Raw genomic sequence first — 26,041 nt, 5'->3', positions numbered from 1 at the left:
TAATCCTCCCGGTTCTGCATCCCAAGTGGCTGGGAGCACAGGCGGGTGCCACTATACCTTGCTAATTTTTTTCTTTTTCTTTTTCTGTAGCGATGGGGTCTCACTGTGTTGCGTAGGTTGGACTCGAACGCCTAGGCTCAAGTGATCCTTCAGCCTTGGTCTTCCAAAGTGTTGGGGTTAAAAGTGTGAGCCACCCGCCTGGCCCAGAGTTTCTTTTACATATATAAGCAAATACAAAAATAGAATCTTATTTTGCCCCCTTTGGGTAGCATATCAATTATCTAAAATATTGTATTTTTTGAAGATTCTGAATCTTCAGTTTCATCAGAATCTTCAAGAATATGTATTTCCTTTTTATTCCTTTTTTTGTCTCAGATTTTTTTTTAATTAAATAATATGATTCCAGTTATGGTCCTCTGTCAACCCCCTCTGAATCCAGTGATCCTCTCTCCCTCTCCATAGAGTAACCACTTCCAAAAATTCATTATTTATCATTCCCAGCACATTTATGTGTTTACTGCATATTTATGAAATCATAAACACAATTTATTCCCTGTTATTCCTGCTTCCATTTTTTCTGTAATAAACAATGCGACGATATAGTATTTCAAAATTGAACCTATTCTTTCAAATGCAAATGAGCATATCTTTACCCTTTGAGACCTGTGGTGCAAGGAAGAGCCTGAGGGTTGTGCACGTTGCTCTCTTTCATGCCCCACACTTACTGAGTGTCCTTCTTGAGTAGGTAGATGGATGGAGGGATGGATAGATTGATGAATGCTTGAATCTCTTAAGAGAGTTGCCAAACCTCATAGTTCCATCTGTAAAAACCTCCTTGCCTGTGGAGGAGAACAATATATAAATCTTAGTCTCCTTTTCCATCTAGATGTTGAAATGCTTCAGGCCAGTACATCTAACCCAATCCCTAGAGATGGTTTCTCTCAGGCCACTAAGGACTCTATGATCCGCAAGTTTTTAGAAGGTAAGTCATAGCCATGAGCAGGGAAGCCAAAAGAGTGAAAGAGAAACAAATGCAAGACATTGTCTGGTTCTTTATAAGGGTTGCTCCCCTCAAGGAATGGGCTGTGGCATACATGGCATGCGATGTGAATAGAGGCACTCTGCCTCCCCTGACCCCTCTACCATGAGCTCCCCCATCAGCCCTTTAGAGGTGGGCCAGGAGTTCCAACCAGTGGAGCCACTTGTTTGGGTAAACAAGTTGCCTCTAGCAAGACCTCTTTTAAAATGCATATGTTGTTTTTATTTGGCCAAAATGTATTGAGTGCTTACTATGTGCAAAGCACTGTTCTGGATGTTGGGGCTGGAGATACAAAGAAAAGTAAGATATGATGAATGCCTTCAAGGAGCCTTTACTCGCTGGTGAAGGAGGCGAATATAAACAAAGATACTAAGTTGAGGCTGTGTTGTATAGTGGTTAGGAACATGAACTCTGATCTATTCTCAATTTTCCCATCCAGTTAGCTGGAAAACCTCAGGCAAGTTACTCAGCTCCTCTGGGACTCAGTTTCCTCCATTGTAAAATGAGATAAATGTTGTGATAATTAAATGAGTTATTATGCATTAAGGTGTCAGAGCACCACCATGCACATAACAAGCAGTTAATGAAGATTTGTTATTGTTATTATTATTACTGAAGGTTTCAAAGGTGGAGGATGTTAAATTGCATGGGTAATTCTTTAACCCTGTCCAGTTGTTTACAGTGTATGGTGCGGTCTGTTGATCAAGTAGATTTAGAAAGCAGAGTGCTAAGAGGAGGGGACTCAGAAGGGGACAAAAGTAGTTTTCACAGTGAAGAGGAAGGAAAAACTCTAAAGCAGTGGTAGACAAACCACAGCTTGGCCATCTGCCTGTCTTGTAAATAAAGTTTTATTGGAACACAACACGACCATTTATTTAGTATTGTATATGGCTGCTTTCATGTCACAAGAGCAGTTGAGTCCCTGCAACAGACTTTATGGCCTGCAAACTTTGAAATATTTACTATTTGGATCTTTAAAAAAATGTGTGCTGACCCCAACTCTGGAACAAAAAGTTTTCCTGAGAGGGGAGTCCTGGGCAGTCTGTTTTTAAGCCCTTTTAAGAAGTACCACTTTCATTGGACAGTTGGCAGTGAATGCCCCACCTTTCCTAACTAGGGCTTTGACAGTCCTATCTAGGACTTTTCCTAGTTCTAATAGGATGAATAACTGAATCCCAGCAGTAAAACAGAGATGATAAATCCTTGTGCTCCTGTCCTTTCACTGCATCACTGGGTGTCAATGAAGGTAACATGAGTGTTTTCTCAGTTGCTTTGTGTGGTGTTCTGAGCAGATGATACAGGAAGTGATAGCGAAAGTTCTTTGCTAGGGGGCAGCACTGAGGAAACAAGGTAGGGTCCCTCACTCTGCTTTTATGACTGGCAATCAACCAGTTTGGCCACTGCTTTCAGTCACCTTTCTCTGCGTTTCTAGGCAACAGCATGGGAACGACCAATCTGGAGAGAGATCAGTGCCATCTTGGTCAGGAAGAAGATGTTTATCACATGGTAGATGATGATGATGCCTTTTCCATGGACCTGGCCAGCAGGCCCCCTGTCCCAGTGCCCAGACCGGAGACCACTGCCTCTGGTGCTCACCAGCTGCCTGACAACGAACCATACATTTGTAAAGGCAAGTGTGACAGGGAATGATGTCCAGCTGGGTCTTTGGAGCTTCTCAACAGGGATTTCCTGGATGACCTGGTTTTCTGAACCATTGCTCAGAGACTATCCCCTTCTAAATGGTCTTCAACCAGCCCTAGGAGATAGGGTCATATCTTGGGACAGATTCTGAAGCTAGAACGGGAGTAATGACCAGAGTGAGTACCAGCCCTCCCGGAAGTATTTATGTACAGTTGCAAAGGCAGGTAAACAAGAACCCGGATACATTTTTATCTCCTGAAACCCTTCTGGATATTATTAATTTTGAATTGCTAACATTTATTGAAATCTATCAAGAATGCTTTATCTGGAACATGCCATTTAATCTTTACAATAACCTATTAGGTAAGGACCATTATTATGTCATTTGACAGATGAGGAAATAGAGGTTTTACAGAGGTCACTCAACCATTGCATAGCAAAGCCAAAATTTGAACTCAGGGAGTCTGATTTCACAGCCCTGGCTTTTAGACACTATGCTAGGCTGTCCATCTACCCATGTTATTAAAAATTAAGGTTTTGACTTTTTCATAATTATCCCTGGGACATTAGTTAGATACTGATAGCATTGTTAGTTTCACTATTTTTTGGACTTGGTTACAATAATATGGTTACAAGTACTATAAGACTATTAGAAATAGGAAGAGAGGTGGCTCATGCCTGTAATCCCAGCAGTTTAGGAGGCCGAGGCAGGTGGGTTGCTTGATCCCAGGAGTTCGAGACTGGCCTGAGCAGCATGGCAAAACTCTGTCTCTTCAAAAAATACAAAAAATTAGCCAGGTGTGGTGGCACGCACCTGTAGTCCCAGCTGCTCAGGAGGCTGAGGTGGAAGGATTGCTTGAGCCTGGGAGGTGTAAGTTACAGTGAGCCGAGATTGAGCTACTGCACTCCAGCCTGGGCAACACAGCAAGACCCTGTCTGAAAAAGAAAAAAAAAAAGAATTGCCAGATCTGTGCTCCTGAACTACATTCTATTTTTCAATGGTCTCATCATGTGGTTGGAGGTGTGGCAAAAGGGAATTAGAAATTGGGGAAGATAGCATTCACCCAGAGCCCTAGGTAGTCGGGTTGGGGTTGCCAGATAAAATACAGGATGCCTAGTTAACTTTCAATTTCAAATAAATGGCAAATGAGTTTTTAGCGTATGTCCCAAATAGTACACACATTTTTGTTTTGGGAAATCCAGCAACCCTGAACTGGGTAGGAATACAGTTGTGAGATATTACGTACTGCCAGGTGCTGTCAGTGCTTCCTGCCTACAGTCTCCTTGGGTATCATCTCCTTGGCATGAGCAGCAGACACTGTTGGTTCCTTGCCCATGTCCCCCTAACCCTTTGCATTTCTGTGCTCATTGGCTGGACCCTGCCTGTCAGCACCAGTGTCTTTCAGCCTGAGGGCTTCCTCTGGCACCTGGAGCCTTCTCTGCCCTCTTACAGGACAGGTTGAAAGCACTGGGGAATTAACACACAGAGTTGCTGCCCTCAACCAGTGCCTGACAGGAGGTATGGATCGGTGCCCCAGTTTACTTGCCGCTCTGGTGAGAGAATTCTTAGTTGTGCATTCTACGTTGCGTTCTAGTGATTCCTAGGTTGCCTGCAGTGTAACTTGCTTGTTAACCCACCATTTATTGCACCATCCACTTCCCCGTCTCACCTCCATCACCTCTCAAATAGACTACTTGCATTTGAATCCTTGTCTCGGGTCCTGCTTCTGAGAGAACTCAATCTAAGAAGCGTGCAAATATATGCTGGTAATTCCTAAATAGCGGAGGGAGTAGGGAACAGTATTGATGGCATGGCTCCTTGTAGGGATGTGTTTGGACAGGGGCACAGGTGATTCCTCAAGAGCCCTGATGGACTTGCTAGGAAACTGTGGAGAAACAAAGGAAAGGAGAGAGGCAGGAGATGACGAAAGGGACAATGGCTTGGAGGCCAGAATACCTGGGTTCATCTCTCTCAGCTCTTGCATTTTCCAGCTGTTCAGCATAGGATGTTGGGTAAGTCATTTCACCTTTCTTTTTCTTTTTTTTTTTTTTTGAGACAGGGTCTTGCTGTGTTGCCCAGTTTGGTCTTGAACTCCTGGGCTCAAACAATCCTCCTGCCTCAGCCTCCCAAAATGCTGGGATTATGGGCGTGAGCCACCATGTCCAGGCCATTTCACCCTTTTTTTAGCTTTAGTTTCCTCATCTATAAAATGGGTATTGTAATAATACACATATAGATTAATACATGTCCTAATAATACATACTAATACTCTGCCATAGCCTTATTGTGAGGGTCAGATGAAATAATACAGAAGGAAGTACTTTATAAACTGTAAGGCATTGTAGAGACATCACTTGGGTTAACCAGCATGCCAAGGTATTGCTGATTATTGGCAACAGTCTCAAAGTTTAGATATGAATAATGATAATAAAAGCTAACAGTGTGTTTACATGGGCCAGGCACTGTTCTAAGCACTTTCCATGTATTAACTTGTTTAATCCTCATCACAATCCAGTGTAAGAACTATTATCATCCTCATTCTACAGATAAGAAACAGGGACAGGAAGAGGTCAAGCCACTTGTCCAAGATCATATGGTTCACAAGCCATAGAGTTAGTATTTGGCTTCAGAGAGCCTCTTTCAGAGCCCAGGGAGCCATAATCACCATGTCATCTTACCATTAAGTGGGCCTTTGTCATGCCCCAGCTTTCTCTCCTAACCTTCATGAATCTGTCCCTCATAAGTGACTTCATCTTTTTTTTTTTTATATACTTTAAGTTCTAGGGTACGTGTGCACAACGTGCAGGTTTGTTACATATGTATACATGTGCCATGTTGGTGTGCTGCACCCATTAACTCGTCATTTACATTAGGTATATCTCCTAATGCTACCCCTCCCCACTCCCCTCCCCACAATAGGACCCGGTGTGTGATGATCCCTTAATCTCTTTGGAGCTGTGCACACATTTTACTATTCTACTGCTTAGAGTTCTGTCTTACGGCACTAGTTGGCATTTTAAGTGGTACTTCCTTTTATTCTCAAATTTTAAGGCTCACATTTTCCATGGCTAGCTTCAGGTGCTCAGGGGTCCAGGCACATGTTCGTGTTCCCATTACCGTTTTCTTCAATGAGCTTGTAAATGCTGATCATGTCCTCTGGCTAGCTTTGTCTTTCTAGTTTGAGATTGTGTCTGCTTAGTCTGCCATTACTTGACAATTCCTAGTCCTTCTCATTAATTGCCTCTTTCTACACTTTTGATTTACAGAACCACATATGGTGGTCCTAGGTATGGATTCATTATTATTATTATTTTGTACTGGATTTTGATAATTTTTCAGTAATCAGAATATTGTTTATCTCATAGTTTTTGCAGAAAAAAGTCAAGAGCGGCCTGGGAATTTCTACGTTTCCTCAGAGAGCCTCAGGAAAGGTAAGCCACATGTTATATGAACTGAACTTTTGTGTGGTTGAAGTGTTCATAGGTCAGTGATTTCCAAGTGTAACAATAGCTCCTTGGCATTGAAAAATAGAGGGATCTAGGCCAGGCATCATGGCTCACACCTGTAGTCCCAGCACTTTGGGAGGCTGAAGGGGGTGAATCACTCGAGGCCAGGAGTTTGAGACCAACCTGGGCAACATAGTGAGACCCTGTCTCTAAAATTAAATAAATAAATAAATACAATAGAGAGATCCAAGGATACTTTAGGGTGGCACTGTCTGAGAGTCTTGTACTGATGGTAAAGGGGGAGGGAAAGAGATCAGGGTCCTCTACAATGTTGTACAAATTGGTCATACAAAGGACCTTAATTAGTGGAAAGTGTCCATAAAGCACATAAAAGTATAATCTAAAAATGGAGGTTGATGCCAACAGGATGAAAGTAGGTGGCCCAGCACCCAGTCTTTACCTAATGATACAGCCTTGCTGGGCTGTTTACTTACCTTATCTATACTAGCCAAACTATACTTCGAATCAACTTTTATTTAAAAGGTATTTTGCTTGCCATTGGGGAACAACTTGGAAGTCTCATTTTTCTAAACAGTTTTAAAGGAAGTTTGAGGAGCTACGTGCTCTTTTTTTTTCTTGATTTCCTTGTGCTAAGCAGAAACACTCAGTATTATCCCATTGAGGATTCTTTTGAAAAGTAGCCATGACACCATGTAAGCATTTGAAGGCATCCCACAAGGGCTCTGGTAGTGGGAGACTGGAACTGGTTGGCTTGTGCATTTTGTTTTTTCCTCCACCGCGTCTCCCAACACCATTAAAGAGAGCCTTGAGAAGGGCAGACCTGGGAGAAGGATGTGTGGGTGTATGTGGACAGATAGTGAGTGGTTGGGCAGAATGATAGATAAACGTCTTTGAGGCTTTTTCAGTACTCACTGGTGAAGCCATTTCTCTTTATTCTTCATGTTGTGTCCCTGAATCACAATACCCAAATGGGGTCCTGCTGGAGAAATTCAGATTCAAATAGCCTCATATGAATTGAGTGAAACGTCAAGTTGCCTCAGTGGCCCCACGGTCACTGCGAATAGCTCATTCCCCACAGAACTGGAGTCACAGCCTGGAGAGAGATGAGGGTTGGCTTCCTATTTCCCTAGAAGCTCCAAAGCAGAGAACTGTGAATTTGTAATGTGGAAGAGAGGTTGGCAGAGGAACAACCCAAGGGTAGCCAGCTGGAAGCCAGCACCTACTTTATACCTGATGCTGTTGGGCCTGGTCATGATTCCACTGATGTTCCAGTCTCCTGGGGCATTTCATGCCCATGGGTCCACAATCACTGTGCCCCATGCTGCTTAGAGACAGTGAGGGACGAGAGTGGAGCTAAGAGAAGCATCCTGGCTAAACTCTTCCAGTATGTTCTCTTCTGGGTGTGGATTTAAGTCTAAAGCAGTGGTTCTCAATTGGAAGTGATTTTGTACCCACTCCCTAAAGAACATTTGGCAATATAAGGGAAATTTTTGGTTGTCACAACTAAAGAAGCGGGTGCTGCTAGCATTTAATGGGTAGAGGCCAGGGATGCTGCTGAACATCGTACAATACACAGGACGCACCCACACAGTAAGGAATTACCTGGCCCAAAATGTCAATAGTGCCAAGGTTGAGAAATGCTTGTCTAAAGGCATCTCAATAATTAAGGCTTGGCTGCTGCTTCAAGAAAACACCAAATGGTGGATGATGCTGATGCAGTGGAAGAGCCTGGGCGTCCTGGAATGGAGACTGTGATGGCCTCCCTGGAGGCTTTGGCAGTGACATTCAGGCCGAGGTTGTGGCTGTGGCTGGGGCCAAGGCTCTGGAGTTCATGGAAGTAAGGCTGAGAAGAAGGAGTGGACACTTATCACTAAGTTAGACCACCTGGCCAAAGACATGAAGATCAAGTCCTGGGAGAGCTCTCTTCTTTCTGCCCATCAAGGTGTCTAAGATCATTGAGCTTTTCCTTGGGTCATCTCTCAAGAATGGGGTTCTGAAGATTATGCTGACACAGAAGTTGACCCATGCTGGGCATTTCACCAGATTCAAGGTGTTTGTTGCCTTTGAGGACTGCAGTGGCCATGTTGTCTGGGTATTAAGTACTCCAAGGGGTTAGCCACTACCATCCAAGGGGGCCATCATCCCAGCCAAGCTCTCCACTGGACCTACACAGACAGGCTACAGGGGGAACAAGATCAGCAAGCCCCACGCCAGCTTTTGCAATGTGACAGGCCACTGGCTCTGTGCTGGTGTGCCTTATCCCTGTCCCCAGGGGCACTAGCATTATCTTGGCCTCTGTGCCCAAGAAGCTGCTGCTCATGGCTGCTACACCTTGGCCAGGGACTGCACTGCCACCCTGGGCCACCTTTGATGCCATCTCTAAGACTGATAGCAACTTGATCCCTGACCTCTGGAAAGAGACTGTATTCACCCAATTTCCCTACCAGGAATTCACTGACCATCTCTCAAGACCCACACCAGAGTCTCTAAGCAGAAGACTCAGGTTCCAGCTGTGGTTACAACATTGGGTTTTTATACAAGAAAAATGAAATGAATGAAGTCTGTTAAAAATAATAGCAATAATAATTAAGACTTGGGAGAGTCAGCAGATTTCACACCTCCCTTAAATGTTGCAGCCTTGTCTGCTTTAGTGTGATAGGCTTTGGAATTATTAGCTGCGTTCTTCTGCCCTGATTTTATGTTGTATCTCCCCCTTCTTGGCTACAAGTAATTGTTCTTTTGAGATGAGTCCTCTTGAGCCTGTGACCAGCCTCATTAACCCTACGCCTCTGGTGAGCGGTCCCCAGTGGGGGAACTGTCAAGCTGAGTTTTGCCATCCTTTCCAGGGCCGCCTGTCAGACCATGGAGGGACAGGCCTCAGTCGAGTATATATGACCCTTTTGCGGGTATGAAAACACCAGGCCAGCGGCAGCTTATCACCCTCCAGGAGCAGGTGAAGCTGGGCATTGTCAACGTGGATGAGGCTGTGCTCCACTTCAAAGAGTGGCAGCTCAACCAGAAGAAACGATCGGAGTCCTTTCGTTTCCAGCAGGTAACTAGCTTCGTATGGAATTTGTTTCATTTCTATTTCCCCACTTGACAGTGGAGCAGGGCTGGGCCATGGCTGTCTTGTGTATTGCTGTACATGACACCTGTGCCTGCAAACGTTTGAGTTTCATTGTGAACCAGCGAGTGTGTATGAGTGTCACCTCGGTCTGTAAGCACATGGCTCCCTGGCTGAGAGCTGGATAGCTTTTCCAGGTGCCCTGAGGCTTGAGATCAGGAACAAAGACTCAACTATAAACACTAACTCCGCTGCTGTGTCTCCCTGCATTTGGCTCCCTGCTTCTGCTTTCCAGCTTTTTTCTTTTCAGAGTCCCTTTCTTTATTCCTACTGCCAAATACCCTCATAGCTATCACACTTTAGCACTCAAAGAGAACTTGGAAAACTACCAAGAAATATGATTAAATGAACAAAACAAGTTGCAGATGCAAAACTACCCAAATTAAAACAACTCAGACACCTCCACACACAAACTCTGTATTTCTATGGACATGTATATAAATGCAAGGACAAAGATCTGCAAATGGTGGCTGCCTCAGGCCCATTCCAGGGGCCACCTCTCGGGAGAAGACTGGGATTGGAGGACTGGGATGTCAGAGGAGACTCTTGCTTTACCTGAATAGTTTGAAGCTTTTATGAGAATATATAACTCCATACCCGTATCATAAGTGTACACAATATATAATTAAAAACAATAAAAAAATCTCAAACTCAACATTAGGAAGTTCCTTCTTAGTCCACCAATGCCTTTGTATTAAAAAGGAAGAAATGGGGCTCAGGAGGTTAAGGGACACATCCAAGGCAACTTTCCTAGTGAGGGGCCGAGTCAGGACTGGAACTATTGCTGTCTCTGTCCACCTCCCCAGGCTGCTTCCTTCAAAGTACTAGCCAGGCCCGACCCTGCCTACCCTCAGAGATCAGATGGGGTTGGGCACGTTCAGGGTGGTACGGCCATAGACCCTGGTGGTGTGTATTCTCATCTCTGTTCTTATGCTATCTGACATACCAGCACCCCTCCAGGGCTGAGATGGGAGCCTGTCTTCTGGGACAGGATTAGTGGTGAAGAGTGGGGAAACGTGTCATCAGGCAGCATTTGCTGACCTCTGACAGTGCTATGTTAGGCATTGTGTTCAACATTAAATAGACCTGACCTCGTTCACTCCTCATACACGCATATGAAATAGGTATTATTCCTCCTGTGCCACAGAAAACTGAGGCTCAGAGAGGCGAAGAGGCAGTCAAGATTCAAACCTCCCCTTTCTCACCCCAGAGTCTGTGCTCCCTTCACTATACCTTCTGCCTTCTTAGTGCTCCTTAAGACAGGGGCACCTGCTCTGCCAGATGCCCCCCTCTCTTTGGGGGCCTGAAGGGTGGGAGGGCACTCTGGAGAGCTGAATGCAGGAATCACAGGTGCTCCTCACTCAGGAGCCCCCAGGAGGCTGCAGTCCTGCTGAGAAAAGGCTGGCCCTGGCTAAACAATGTCTTTTTGCTCCTTGCCAAGTTGTGCAACCACGTGGCACAGAAGTTAAGAACAGCCAGGGCTCTGGAGCTGGCAGCCTGAATTTACATCTTTGTTCTGCTATTTGTGGCTGGATGACCTTGACCTTGCTGTGCCTCTGTTTTTCCACCTCTGAAATGTGAAGCGGGAGGTCTAGGTGATATAAGCCACTGTAAGCAGCATGACTGGTACATAGTAAATACATAATAAATGTTAGCTGTCTTTCTTTTTTTCTTTTTTTCTTTTTTTTACATTTTCTTGTAGTGTAATGTAATTGCTAATATGAGATATAATCTGTAAGCAATTAATACAAATATAAATAGGTATAAGCCACCACTGACTCAGTCTGCTGAAAAGCTTCTCAGCTAAAGTAGTTTGAGGATAAGTTTAAAGGAAATGAGAAGGGGTGGACAGGGAGGTTTCCAGTGGGAACATAATTTACGTGCCTTATCATTATCATCAACTTGTATGTACCAGTCCATTGTTGCAGAAAGGTAAATCCTTTCCAAGTATTTGTTGTTGTTGTTGTTGTTATACTTTAAGTTCTAGGGCACATGTGCACAATGTGCAGGTTTGTTACATAGGTATACATGTGCCGTGTCTTTCTGTGTTTATGTCCAAGAGACCTCTTCCTTTCCCATGAACTGGCCCAGAACTCTTGGGTGTAGCAGACAACTGGGGTTCATATTCAGTGTGGCAGAAGCCCAGCCCATGGGGGCTCACATTGTTTGGTCCTGATAGCCTCCGGGCACTTCCTGAGTATCTCCCCTCCAGGGGCTGGTGGTGTGGAGACATTTCTGGGTGGAGGCCTCATCTTCCTTTTCCTCTGCCTCTCTGTCCACTGCTCTGTCTCCTTCATGTCGCCCTCTCACAAGTGGACTCTGAAGCTTTCCTTCAGCTCCTTCTCTGTGCAGTCTGTGTCTCTGGTTCCACATTTCCAGCCACCAGTTGGCTTTGTCCCCATGAGGTGTCCCAGACTCGCAGCATGTCTAACAACAAACCATCCCTCAAGGCCGCTTTCCTTTCCCAACACCCTCTCTGTGCTCATCACATTGTCTTCTCCTGGAGACAGAGATCAGACCTCAGTGTCTCTTTGGCCTTCTCCCGTGCTTTTGCACACCCAGCCAGCGGCGTGTCCTGCTTGGTCTGCTCTGTGGCATTTGTCCTCTTGCATTTGCTCCTGTCTCTCCATTCCCCCAGCCACATCCCCATGTCAGCTTCTGTTGCCTGCATCTGGCATACTCCATAGTCTCCAGAAAGGTCTACTGGCCTCCATTCCTTCTTCTCTAGTTGACTGGAACCTTAAAGCCGTGACAGGCTCACAATGTTCAGTGTTTCCCTGCTGCCTCCTGGACACAGCTCAGTCTCTTCGCCTGCAGCTGCAGATCAACCCCCCTTTCCAGTTTGGCCTCCTGCGACTCCCCCACATGAACCTTCTGCTCCAGCCAAATTGTCTGGACATTTTCCCTAGAATGCTCAGGCACTTAACTTTGGGATTATTGTTAATTGACTAAAATAGCAACAATCTTGACCCTCACATTGAATAAATCTATTCAACATTTATTGAATGACTACAATGGACCAGATGGCAGGATTATGGAAAGGAACAAGACCTGGTCTCTTGACCTTGGAGAGCTCACAGTATCTCGAAGAGGCAAGGCACAAGAGTGCGCACACACGATGAGACAGCGTAGCCCAAGTGCTGGATGGTTGGCATGGGCAGTCACTAAGGACTGGAGCATCTTGGGAGGCATCAGGGAGAAAGTGGGCCTTGATCCAGACTGATGGAGGGGAACCAACATCCCTGAAGGTCAGGGGAGTGATGTGAGAACACAGTCTCAGAGACGGGAATACCTGTGGAGTATCTGTGAGCTGGGCTAAGAGGCATACATGAGAGGGGCCGTATAGAACAGAGCTGGGAAGCAGAGGGGAGGAAAGACAGTTTCTTCTGGAAGAGATGGCATCTCTTCAGGCACAGATTCTGTGAGTATTTGGATTTCTCTGGGGGCTGACTGTGAATGTGCTGAGCCTCATTTGCATGTTGTAAATGTGACTGCAATATGATATACCCTGCAAACAGCATACAATCGGAAAGAAACTCTCATTCCCAGAGGTTATCATTCTGTTGTACACTTAAAAAATAAACCGGCCGGCACGGTGGCTCACGCCTGTAATCCCAGCACTTTGGGAGGCCAAGGTGGGCAGATCATGAGGTCAGGAGATAGAGACCATCCTGGCTAACACACGGTGAAACCCCATCTCTACTACAAATACAAAAAAATAGCCCGGCGTGGTGGTTGGCGCCTGTAGTCCCAGCTACTTGGGAGGCTGAGGCAGGAGAATGGCGTGAACCCAGGAGGCAGAGCTTGCAGTGAGCCGAGCTAGCACCACTGCACTCCAGCCTGGGCGACAGAGCAAGACTCCATCTCAAAATAAATAAATAAATAAATAAATAAATAAATAAATAAATAAAAATAAACCAATTTTTTTCCAGGAAAATCTTAAACGGCTAAGAGACAGCATCACCCGAAGACAGAGAGAGAAGCAAAAATCAGGAAAGCAGACAGGTATGTGGCTTCCTAGGGTGCTGCATTGTATGGGACATTGCTGTCATCTGTTGTCCTTGACTCTCCTTTTGGCTGTGGCCTGAGTGGGCAGAGCACTTGCCCAGCATTCGTCACACTGTTTACAGATCTGGGTCCCCCACTAGACTGTAAAGACCATTTGCACAACGGTTATATCTTATTTATTCTGTAAACAATCTGGTACCTGATACATAAGATATGCACAGAAGTGAATAAGTGGATTCAACTCTGCATCCTTCCACCTTTTCACTCGAAGAGGATGGTGATACTTCCTCTGCAGGCACCTGACTCTCCCTTTGGCAGTTAGGAGGATGTATGTTTTTTAAGCAGAAAAAGGGAAAATCCCATTTACACGGTGTCTGTTTCTGATTCTGGTGAGCAATGGCATCATCTGCATCCACACCATTTAGTGCTTCAGAAGCCCATGCCCCAGGTGTAGCAGGGCTCCCACGCTGCACTAGCAGGGCCACAAATTCCAGTAGTGCACACTATGGACTGGGCCCGCTCCCCTTAAGCCTACCCTCTGTGCCAGCCATGTGGCACCACCACCCCTGAGCAAGAAGTTGGCATTTACCCACAATGCATCTTCCCACAGAGAGTCTCTGGCATAGTGGGCCTCTGTGATTAACCGAGGCCAACCTTATAGCAAGAGGAGCATGCAGGAGAAGGCTTTCAGAGGCACTCAGATCTTGAATGGATGGAGCCCTATTACACGAAGAACCAAGTTAAAATCTAGCCCTGTTTGTGCACAGCTTCCACAGTCTCTCTCCAGCTGCCATCAACTGCCTGACTTCCCATGAACCTAGTGGGACTGGTAACACCCTGGTCTCCAAACAGGACATTCTCTCCTGCCATGGGCCCCTTGCTCATGCCATGCCTCTTCCTTCTCACCTGTATGAAAACTACTGGGCTGCAAGATCCAGCCCTGGCAGCCCCTTCTCAGTAACGCCTTCCTGGACCACCCTAGGACATGGTATTCCTTACTCGTTCAAGCGTATGTGGGACCTACCACTCCTTCCATTCATCTGGCACTTCTCTTTTTCTGTCTCTGGTTGCTATCACCTCATTCCTTTATCCAAGCCATCAGCAGTCCACAGATGTGCTGCTTCCAAAGCGCATCCTAAATCTGGTCATTTCTAACCATCTCCCATGGCACTGCTGCAGCCAAGCCATATCATCTCGTGCCTAGACTAAGGGAGTAGCCACTCAGTCGTCTCCCCATATTCACTGTTGTCTCTCTATAGTTAACCCATCGTAGCCAATGATGTTTAAAAAATTTAAAAATCAGATAATGCTATGCCCTTGATGAAAGCCTTCCAGGGGCTCCTGTCCCACTCAGGGTAAAATCATATTCCTGCTCACAGCCTACAAGGCCCTATGTGATCTGCCCCCTGAGCTCATCCTCCATTCTCCCCCAAACCCTGTGCCACAGTCCCTGGACTCCTTTTTATTGCTCTAATAAGCCAAGAGCATTTCTCCCTCAGGGCCTATGCACTTGCCATTCCCCTACCTTTCCCCATATCTTCACCTTCCGGCCCTTTTCATCCTTCAGAGTTCAGTGTAGCATCTCCTCATCGGAGGCCTTCTCTGCCATTCTCTCCAGAGTAGCCCTCCACGACTTACTTCCTGTTCCCTGGCGTCCTCTCTTTTCACATATCACAGACTGGAATCATCTTAGGTTTCTGTCCTCAAGGTATGGCCCAACACCCCATCTCCCTCCTACTAGAAGCTCCACTTGGGCAAAAACTTGTCTGCTGTGTGCTCCGGGGAGTCCCCAGCGCGCAGAACAGTACAGTGATGGAGCTCTAGAAGGCTTTGTTGGAATAGTTGGTTTCAGGAAACTGTTTGGTGACACCACTCATTCATTCCACACTTAACAAGCACCAGGCACCCTGCCAAATACAGAGACCTATGAGACACTCGCTTCACCATCTGGTAGCTAATGAGTCAGTTATCTTTGTGTTCACACAGGCCTGGCTTGCCCTACTAGGGTCTGTTCCACCATGCCTAACACAGTGTTTTGAAGATAGTACTAACCTAGTGAATGTTAATGATTTTGGGAGAAGAGGGGTTAAGAGGTTTTAACCATTGCAGAAGGTCAGAGAGATCATCCTATGACTTCTGCTTGGGTATCTGGATTTTAAATTTATGCTGCTGGTACCTGAGTTCACACTTGTCTGTCCTCCTGGTTGAAAGGAAGAGAAAGGAGAGAAAGCAGAAAAGCTTTTCGAGATCTACACAGTCATCCTAGGGTCAGATAATAGGGGTCTCAGTGATAAAAGAGCTGAGATGCTTTTTAAAACTAGAGTCCATAAGATAGTCCAAAGATAGAAGTGTTGATGAAATGAAACATTTCAGGTTTTTAAATACAGACAGCTTCAAGAAACCTGTGATTTGGCGGTGCACCCAGTGTTTGAAGGCCCAGGAGTCCTAGTGTTGGAGTCACGTGTGCTCAGCAGTCTGGGCTCAAGACCTGAGCCTTCTGGGTCTCATCACATTCTGACCACTCACCTGGGCTCCACCTGGTGCCACTGGAGGTACTGAAGCAGGACAGACGCACGTGCAGAGGAGTAGAGGGGTACAGGGATGGACTCTGGGGCCAGCGAGGTTGGGGTCAAATTCCTTCTCACGGCTCACCCCTCACTAGCTGGGAGCTGTGGGCAAGATATTTCACCTCCCTGAGCATCAGTCCTCCTTCACAAAATGGTAAAAGTGAAAGTGCCCACCCCAGGAGGGAGCACTGAATGAGTGAGGGTATAACCAGTGCCCAGCACGGTGCCTGGCACATGGGAGTACTCCTAAACGTGTCCGCGCTCATGATTACATAGAGGCCCACACACCAGCTGGGGTCCTCTCAGGCAGGGCCATCCAGAATGAATAACAAGTTCTGAAACTTTATGCAAGGTTCGCCCAAGGCTGTTCAGGCTGTGAACAAATGATTGATGCCCACCAGTAGCTATAGTCTAAATCAGAATGGTCAATGTCTACAATTTACCAAAAGAACATGGCTTAGTTTGCCCATCTGTAGCCCCCATCCCCCACTCTCCAAGAAGCAGACCCTCTGACAAGGACATTTTGGGGAGAGGGATGTTAAGTATTTGTACTTTTTATATCAGGTGCTTTAATCAAGTCATAACTATTGAGAGATTAAACTGTATATAATTAGATACCAAAGAAGAATGACCGGGCACGGCAAGCAATCTATATGGGAGAATGTTCTGCCTGTTGGCCCCAGGGGCCTCCTTGTTAGTGGTTCTTATTGTAATAAAATATACATAACATAAAATTCACCATGTGAACCACTTTAAAGTGTATAATTCAGGCTGTGTGTGGTGGCTCACACCTGTAATCCTGGCACTTTTGGAGGCTGAAGTGGGAGGATCACTTGAGGCCAGGAGTTTGAGAGCAGCCTGGCCAACATGGCAAAACCTTGTCTCTAACAAAAATACAAATATTAGCTGGGTGTGGTGGCACGTGCCTCTAGTCCCAGCTACTCAGGAGGCTGAGGCAGGAGAACTGTTTGAACCCGGTAGGTGGAGATTGCAGTGAGCCAAGGTGGCACCACTGCACTCCAGCCTGGGCGACAGTGCGAGACTCTGTCTCAAAAAAAAAAAAAAAAAAAAAAGTATACAATTTAGTGGCATAAAGTACATTCACAGTGTTGTGCCAGCATTACCACTTCCATTTCTAGAACTTTTCTCCCCTGATAAGGATTTGAGAGCAAATAGCTGGTGTGGGAGGTGATCCCAGGGAATGCGGTGGGGGATGGAGAAGTGAGACAGGTAGGAGCCAGTGGAGTACACCCACCTGAGCGATGAGACAGCTGGGACGTTTACACAGCAGCTCCCATCCGCCATTGGTGGAGGCCTGCTTGGGGAGGGGCACTCATCATTCTGCTACGAGAAACAGCCTCAGGCAATTGGAAGTTGGACCCTGTACTGCATGCTGAGGTCCAAGGGTGGCAATTGCCAAAGCGAGGGCATCATTTATGGTTGAGTAAATATGACATATTATTGACACACGGTAACATTGATCTATAGGAAAATTAGGGTTGATGAATAAGATTTGTGCTTAAAGGATCTTTTCTAAGAATGTAACCCATTCTAAACACAATGACTGATTTTTCATTTGAGAACTTTGTTTGCCTTAGGGAAAAAATATTAATCTTTAATTTGGGTTAGAACGCCAAAGAGAATTAAAAATTAAGACTGTTCTTAATAACTTGACCATTTTTCTTCAACCCCAGGGGATTGTTTGCTCTTACTGGGCTGGTACAGAGCGCTGATGGCGTAGGAAATTAGAGAAGGGCTGGTGAGAGCCATGGCCTCACAGAGAAGATAATCAATATTTGTGTTCTGGGTGTGTCCTGTGGAGCAGGACATAGAGGAGCTAACCGGGTCCCAGGAAACTTGGGTTCTGATTCCCGTTTTGTCACTGAATCACTTTATGATCCAATTCCTTTAACCACTCTGTGCCTCAGTTTCCTCACTGGGGGCTATACCTGACTTACTTACTTAATGGAGAAGTCATGAAGTTTAAAGGAGGTATAATAATGCATCTAAATGCACTTTGGGAAAGCACTATGCAATATAATCGTGATAATTATTCCTAGCATTGTACCTTTATTCAAAGATATCAGGATTTTATAAACATTCGGACTGGTTCTACCTGATTTTTTGAACTTTTGACCCCCTGTTTTTTTCCTGTGTATTTTACTTTCCTTCTTTATAGAATTAGTTGAGATTAAAAAGTTGCCTCCTTGGAGCTAATTAAGCAAACCAGAATCTCCCTTTAAAAAAAAATGATTTTTGGCTGGGTGCAGTGGCTCATGCCTGTAATCCCAGCACTTTGGGAGGCCGAGATGGGTGGATCATGAGGTCAAGAAATCGAGACCATCCTGGCCAACATGGTGAAACCCCGTCTCTACTAAAAATGCAAAAATTAGCTGGGTGTGGTGGCACATGCCTATAGTCCCAGCTACTCAGAGGCTGAGGCAGGAGAATTGCTTGAATCCAGGAGGTGGAGGTTGCAGTGAGCCAAGGTGGTGCCACTGCACTCCAGCCTGGTGACAGAGTGAGATTCTGTCTCAAACAAACAAACAAATGAACGAATGAACAAACAAAAAATGATCTTTAAAAATCTAGGCCAGAGCTGGAAGAAAAATAAAAAGACTGACACTCATTTGGTCTCTAAGATACTGTGGGTGCCACCCATGTGAGAGTGCCCTTGGCTATCTTTTGCCCAAGTAGCTCCAAGCTGGGGTGGGTGTTTCCGTGGCATGGTTGTAGCCAAGAGAGCCCCAGCTTGTGAAAAAGACCTGGATTACACAAAAACCTAGGAAGCTGGTTGGACACTTGGACCATACACTACACCTGAAGCCGGAGTCTCCAGATGAGGAAGGCTCATGCCTGTGCAAGCCAACAATCCACTCTGATCATTCTCTGTGCCGAATGTTCAGTGGGGGATTTGGTGTGCCCTTTCCTCTGGCTGCTCCTTCATCCTGTTCCAGTTTATCCATTCACCCCGCCAGATTTCTGGCTTTGGTAGGTGGAGCCACCTCTGCCCCTGGACTCTCTGAACTTCCTGCCACGCCTGTCCCCTAGAAGGGTAGAGGTAGAGGAGGAAGTGGTACCAGAAGATAAAAGCACACGTCCCCAAAGCTAACACCTCTTCTACCCAAGTTTGTATAGCCACCGCTGTGTAAACCCTGCCCCTGGGCTTGAGAAGGTCCTAGGCAGCCGGGTGAGTCTTGAGCCAGGAGCACATCTTGCCTTCAGGAAGAAGTTGGTGCTGCTGCCCCCAGACTTTTTTTCTACTCATCAGAGGAACTGTTTTCTGCTCCTAGAATCCAGCATTGGAAATGTAGGGAGGAATAGAGATAACCTCTGGGCAGGGCTAAGCCAGTAAGAAGGTCAGGTCAGTGCTTTGTTCGACAAAGGCATCAGCTCTCTTTACCCCATGGGCCTTGCAAGTCACAAAATTCTTCATAGGCCTGAAGGACCTCCTTTCATTAGCTTTCTGGATCATGACTGTGCGTGTGGGCCACCCACCCCACACCCACCCACCCACCATCCATCCCTTATGCAGAGAGTGAGAGGCTGTATGAGCAGTGGTTAAGAGCCTAGACTCCGGAGCCTGGGTTCAAATCCCAGCTCTGCCGCTTACCAGCTGTTTGACAGGACATGCTATGTCACTTCTCTGTACCTTAGTTTCTGCTGGCATTGATGATAATAATATTTATTTCTTGGGTGTTGTGAGGGTTAAATGAGTGAAAAATACCAAAGCTTTCAGAACTGTGCTTGGTGCATAGCGCAGCCTGTTTCTACAGTCAAGGATGGACATACCCCTCCTCAGATAAGGGTAGTGATTCAGAGAGGAGAGCTGTCTTGCTGGAGTTCCACAGCTGCTAAGTGGCAGGGCTGAGGGCCCAAACCTTTCTCTTATGGTTTGTTCTTTCTGCTCCCTGATGCAGAAGCACTTCTCTGTCCCTTTCTCACATTATTCTATCCCTCTCTTCAGTCTCTCAGTGACAGCCACACAGGATTCAGTAGTTTCAGTGCTGAAGGGGAGGGGGCCACCAACCCAGGGCCGCTCCCTCTCCCATGGTCTTTTCCCCTCCCCCTCCCCTGCGGGCTCCAGGCGGAGGGAAGCCGCTGGGCAGCTTGGTAGGTGACAGTCTGGTATCTTGACAGCTTATCCCTCTTTCCTCCAATTCCAGACTTGGAGATCACGGTCCCAATTCGGCACTCACAGCACCTGCCTGTGAAAGTGGAGTTTGGAGTCTATGAGAGTGGCCCCAGGAAAAGTGTCATTCCCCCCAGGACGGAGCTGAGACGAGGAGACTGGAAAACAGACAGCACCTCCAGCACAGCAAGTGAGCAGCTGGGGGTGCAGGGGGTGGGGTCTTCTCGGCTGGGCTCCAGCTGGCGCCCTTGGGCCTTAGGAAACATCCTCTTAAGAGCCCAGGAGATCTCCAGTGGGGCCTGGTTTGGGTTTGAGAGGTGTAAAAGGTGGGGCAGAGTTACCGTTTGCCTATGAGGTTTGCTTCGTATCCCATGAAGCCTGGTTACTTGATAATTATTACTCTAGCCCTTTTCTAAATATCAAAACCTAATACTAATAGTTAACATGTATTGAGCATTTACTATATTCTAAGCCTTTTTATAGATTATCTAATTTAATTCTCACTGAAGCTCTATGAAATAGGCACTGTCATCTCTGTTTACTGAGGAGGAAGCAAGAGGCTTAGTGCTCCGGCCTAGGTTAAATAGCTAATGTGGAGTAGCCGGAATTTGAACTCATTCTGGATACAGAGCCAAGACTCTTAGCCACCATTCTTTGCTGCTTCCTCAACTACAACAAAGCAAGGGAAAGGGCACAGAGTCAGAAATATCAGAAAATAATGGACTCAAGTAAAATAAAAAGAAAGAAGAAAAAAAGAAAATAATAGACTCAAATTCAAACATTCCAACTTTACAGGCAAGTTGAGGATCTAATTAGGAAATGCCTTCCTTTTGGCTGGAAGGCTTCAATAATCATCTGATTGCACAGACAATACAGCCTGATGCACCAGGCAGGAGCTGAGGGCTTTGTTCCCGTATCTAGGGCAGTGTTAGCTGACTCCAGACACACTGGTTCACAAGCCACATAGATCGAGTTTCTCTTATTTCATACATTTCAGTGCTAACAAAACAGCTAGGAAAGCAATAAAGGAGCCAGAGAGCAACTGAATTTCAGGACTCATATCTCCTTAAATGTCAGGCAGAGAACCCCATAACGCATGTTGGAGCAGGAAGGTTATCTAACCCAGGAGTTCTTAATCTTTTCTGCATCACAAAGCTCCTTGAGAATCTGATATATACTTTGGCTCTGTCCCCCAGACCCACGCACAGGTGTATGCATGTGTATGTGTGCACACACACACAATTTTGCCCACCCATGGACTTAGGTCAAGAACCTCTGAGCTAGTTTTCCTTCATCCTGTATAGATGGGGTATTTGTGACCCAGAAAGAGACAGAATTTTGCCCAAGGTTACATAGCCAGTGAATGGCAAAGGTGCGAGTAGATCCTAGCTCCTTTCTCTTTCAGGTGAATGTTTCTGCCATCATTACCTGTCAAAACAGACCCACAGCCTATCACATGACTGCCTGGGAAGTCTAGTCTGGACAGAGGAGAAAACTTCCCCTTACTTAATGGGGGTGATCATTTGTATGCAAAGCCCACTGGGAGCAATTTGAGAATTCTGACAAGTTCAGGAATGGGAGAGATGTCCTCAGGGATCACAAGTGGCAGAAGGAGCAAGGGACAGCTGGCTATCTCTGTCTCTCAGACCTGTGGAAGAGGAGAGGAGAAGTGGTAGAACCCTCTCAGGGTGAGGACAGTGCATTCCAGGGTTGGTGAGGAGAGTGACAGCTGGAAATTTAACAAGACAAATGCACTAGTTTCAGGTTCAGAGTAATTGAACAGATTTTGTGTATACGTTTTTTGGGGGATAGCCTGGGGTGAGGAGAAGATGGGAAGAATAAACTGTACTTTTCCCCTTGTGCAGTGGTTTAGTGCCCAGGGTTGGCTGGCTTATCTGGTTAGAAAATGTTACTAAATGACAGACCAATGGATTTTACTCTACTTTGTGGCTATGGTCTGCACCCAGCTCGTTATACAGTTTCCATTATCTATTGCCATGCAATAAACCATGCCAAAACATAGTGGCTTAAAACAACCCTTTATTTATGCCTTATCCTACAACTTAAACAGGACTCAGTGGGGATGGTGGTTCATCTCTCCTCTGTGGCATCGGCTGGGGTCACTCATGAGTCAGCATTCAGCTGTAAGCTCTGCTTGGGCTGGAACATCCAAGGAAACCTCTCATCCTCCAGGGCCTCTCTACACGTGGCCTTTAATTCATAGCCTTTATATGGCAACAAGATCTGTAGATGGAATAGGCCAAAAGGAAAAGCCCCAGTGTGCTAGTGCCTATCAAGCTTTGGCTTGCATCACACTTGCTAATGCCATATTGGCCAAAGCAGGTCATGTGGCTAAGCTAGAGTGCGGCAGGGGGCAGGAGCGTACAAAGGTGTGGATCCTGGGCGGGGGCATTGACTGGGGGTCACTAGGGGTTAGTCTTACCATCTTGAAATGGATAATGGTGCAGATAGCTGCTTCCGTTAATCAGATGCTTACTCTTTGCGTGCCCTGTGCCAAGCATGTCACCATATTTTCGGGTTCATTTTATATAACAATGCTGTGAGTTTCTAGATAAGAAAATGGAACAGAGAGGGTAGGCGACTTGCCCCAAGTCTCTTGGCAAGCAAGCAGGGGGTCTGGGATTCACATCCATATCTTCCTGTGCTTTCAACTGTGGGGCTGTACTGCCTTCCAAATAGAAATAGTTCCCATGGCAGGGAGGGAGAGTGAGGATGGCCCAGCTTATCCACCAACTGCCCCTTAACCCCCTGAGTCACACCCTTAAAAAAGCACTGTTTGTATTATGGTGCAGCTGTCGTCCTTGGGAACCGTGGAAAAACAGTTGCAGGTTAAATCTGGTTATAACTAAAAATTCAAGCGCCAGATACTAGTGTTATGTTTAAGAGAACAAAAATTTCATAACAGAAAGGTTGTTGACCTCCTAGGTTGTCTGGCCCAAGTTTCTTTTTTCTTTCTTTCTTTTTTAAAACAAACTCTAATTTCAAGTGTAACTAAGGTTCTTAAGAATCATAGTATACTTTTATATGGTCATTTTTTTCTCTCACTCATTGATCCACCAAATACTGAGGACAGCTCTGTGTATACTGAGCTAGGCTGTATGCTAGAGAACCAAAGATGAAAAAGAACCAGAGCCTGTCCTTAGGAGGCTTGTAACGGAGGAGAGAAAGTACAAGAGTAGCATGGCATTAGATGCTTGTCCGGTACTTCTCCCCTGATGGTAGAAGCCTACCAAGGGGTGGGCACTGCCCCCCTTCCCCCTGGCAAGTGTGAAGATGATGGGAGCTGGGGTGAGAGTCTCCTAACAACTGTGCAGCCTAGAGGGGATTTGGGCAAGCAAGTCATCAGCCTGGAGAGGAGGAGGGCCAGGCCCAAGGTTCAGAGCCAAACACTGGGGTTGAAGATTTAAGAATGCCAGCAGAAGGGACAGGGGGAACTGATGGCTATGAGTTTCCGGAGTCATGGAGCCGGTGCCTGTGGCAGCTTTATTACTTCTTGCTAGTAGATAAACTTCAAAAGGATTATGGCTCATCATAAGGGAATGTGATGGACAATGAGGAATGGCATGGGGAGGCTTAGCCACAAAGGGATGGGGGCCCGTGGGCCCGAGGGGTTACTTTTAGTTGGGGGAATGTGGGAAGGTTTTGATAGCATTTGTCCTGAGCCTTAGAGACTGAGGAGGTTTTAAACTTGTGGACAGGAGTGGGCTGTGGGCTGGGAAGAGTAGGGAGAAAATGCCTGGTCCTTGAGCAGTGTTACGTATCGGTAACGAGTAGAAAGCGACAGGATCACATGTTCCTTTTTTTTTTTATTTGAGACGGAGTCTCGCTCTGTCACCCAGGCTGAAGTGCAGTAGCATGATCTTGGCTCACTGCAATCTCTGCCTCCCAGGTTCAAGCAGTTCTCTGCCTCAGTCTCCCAAGTAGCTGGAATTACAAGCACCCGCCACCACGCCCAGCTAATTTTTGTATTTTTAATAGATACGGGGTTTCACCATCTTGGCCAGGCTGGTCTTGAACTGCTGACCTCGTGATCTACCCGCCTCGGCCTCCCAAAGTGTTGGGATTACAGGCGTGAGCTACCGCACCTGACTCATGTTCCTTAATAAACAAATTCTGCATCCCCTGGATTATAGAAACATTTTGACATATTATTTTAAATTTAAAAATCTGCCCCCCAAAAAGAATTTAAACTTATAATCTTAACCTGCTCTATTCAAGCTAACATCTAAATTAATTTGCTCAAAGTTGATATCAGAATGCAGTCAAAACTATTTTTTGACTACCTATAAACTTACATGACCAGGAGCTATTTGAAGTGGAAATTCAGCAAACCTAAGATCTTGACTATGTTGTTAGTGAGAATATTGGAAAATTAAAGTTAAGATCTCCTTGTTTTTGTTGATTAACTCTTACTCTTTCTTCTTTGCTAGATCACCATGTGCTGGGACTTAAAATGCTGTGCTGTCCAGTATGGTAGCCACCGGCCACATGTGGTTATTTAAATTTTTAAGTTAATTACGACTAAATAAAATTTAAAATTCATTTCCTTGGTTGTACTAGCCATGTTTTCCACTTGCTACCATATTGGATAACACATAATAAAAGATGCCCTGAAAGTTCTATTGGATGGTGCTATTCTAATGATGCAGGCGATAAATTCCCAACTGAAAAGCCTCAAGTGCCTAAACTCACACAGTGACAATTCTGACCATGAACATAAATTATACTTTTGAGGGCTGGGCATGGTGGCTCACACCTGTAATCCCAGCTCTTTGGGAGGCCAAGGTGGGTGGATCATGAGGTCAGGAGTTTGAGACCAGCCTGGCTAACATGGTGAAATGCTGTCTCTACTAAAAATACAAAAATTAGCCAGGCGTGGTGGCATGTGCCTGTAGTCCCAGCTACTTGGGAGGCTGAGGCAGGAGAATCGCTTGAACCTGGGAGGCGGAGGTTGCAGTGAGCTGAGATTGTGCCACTGCACTCCAGCCTGGGTAACAGAGCAAAACTCAGTTTTGGGGAAAAAAAAATTATACTTTTGAGTGTGTACTTTGCATTTTGTTTTGTGTCAAAGGGTCTGGCCGCTTATTATAAGGCATGTCTGCATGGGTGATACATACCCATTTGCTAGAATTCCTAAGTAAAAAACTGCAGCAACAAAGTTAGTTTGCAGATTTTAGAAATACCACTGAAGAGCTGAGAATCAGAACACCTTTGCTGTCTTGTCCTTCAATTTGGAGCACTAATATCAAACATGATTTTCATAGGGGTTAAATGGCAATCACATTTTCAAAGCCCTCAGTCAATGGTAGCAGTAATGCCAAAGTTAGTCATCAAAAAGTGAATTTTTTTCATGCTGAAAGAAAAACTGAACTCTAATAAAATGGTATAAGGCTGGACATAGTGGCTCACACTTGTAATTCTAGCACTTTGGGAGGCTGAGGCAGGAGGATCTCTTGAGCCCAAGAGTTGAAGACCAGCCTGCTCAACAGAGTGAGATCCTGTTGCTACAAAAAAAAAAAAAAAAAGAAAGAAAGAAAATTGGCTAGGCGTGGCGGCACACACCTGTAGTCCCAGCTACTTAGGGGGCTAAGGCAGGAGGATTGTTTGTGTCCAGGAGTTTGAGGCTACCGTGAGCTGTGATCATGCCACTGCACTCCAGCAAGACCTTGTCTGTAAAAAAACAAAAAGTATAAGATGGCCAAAGTTTGAAGAACCCCATACTTACAGCTTATGTATTATTTATATCAATAAAACTAAGTAAGTGCTAGAGTTCTCTATTTTATTTTAGCCTGAAAGAATCCTCAATCCGGCTGATTTTCTTTCTACCCTTTAGGTAGCACGAGTAACCGCTCCAGCACCCGGAGCCTCCTCAGTGTGAGCAGCGGGATGGAAGGGGACAATGAGGTGAGAACTGGGACTCCACCCCACCTATCTTGTCCTAGGGGTCGTTTCATTGCAAGAGATAGAAACCCAGGTGAAAGGAGCTAGACACAGAAGGTCATATATTATAGGATTCCATTTATATGAAATGCCAGAGTGGG

At 45.8% G+C, this 26,041-nt stretch overlaps 1 protein-coding gene across 6 annotated transcripts in view; it reads left to right on the top strand.

Moving 5' to 3' along the window:
* The window catches only part of PIK3AP1 (phosphoinositide-3-kinase adaptor protein 1), a 126,833-nt gene that overhangs the window by 90,471 nt on the left and 10,321 nt on the right, over nucleotides 1-26,041 (top strand). For 4 of the 6 annotated variants that reach the window (XM_005566088.4, XM_065521208.1, XM_074002315.1 and 1 more), the window contains 7 exons: nucleotides 887-982; nucleotides 2,472-2,669; nucleotides 6,047-6,112; nucleotides 8,995-9,200; nucleotides 13,205-13,277; nucleotides 20,014-20,169; nucleotides 25,834-25,904. In XM_005566088.4, coding sequence (XP_005566145.3) covers nucleotides 887-982; nucleotides 2,472-2,669; nucleotides 6,047-6,112; nucleotides 8,995-9,200; nucleotides 13,205-13,277; nucleotides 20,014-20,169; nucleotides 25,834-25,904 — 866 coding nt within the window. The remainder of the gene's footprint in view (nucleotides 1-886; nucleotides 983-2,471; nucleotides 2,670-6,046; nucleotides 6,113-8,994; nucleotides 9,201-13,204; nucleotides 13,278-20,013; nucleotides 20,170-25,833; nucleotides 25,905-26,041) is intronic. The other 2 variants (XM_045361296.2, XM_074002314.1) reach the window with 1 other exon arrangement.

The sequence above is a fragment of the Macaca fascicularis genome, chromosome 9 (genome assembly GCF_037993035.2).
Source record: "Macaca fascicularis isolate 582-1 chromosome 9, T2T-MFA8v1.1".
Classification (NCBI taxonomy): Eukaryota; Metazoa; Chordata; class Mammalia; order Primates; family Cercopithecidae; genus Macaca; species Macaca fascicularis.
The sequence above is the reverse complement of the archived record's forward strand: the minus strand, read 5'-3'. Positions and strand labels throughout refer to the sequence as shown.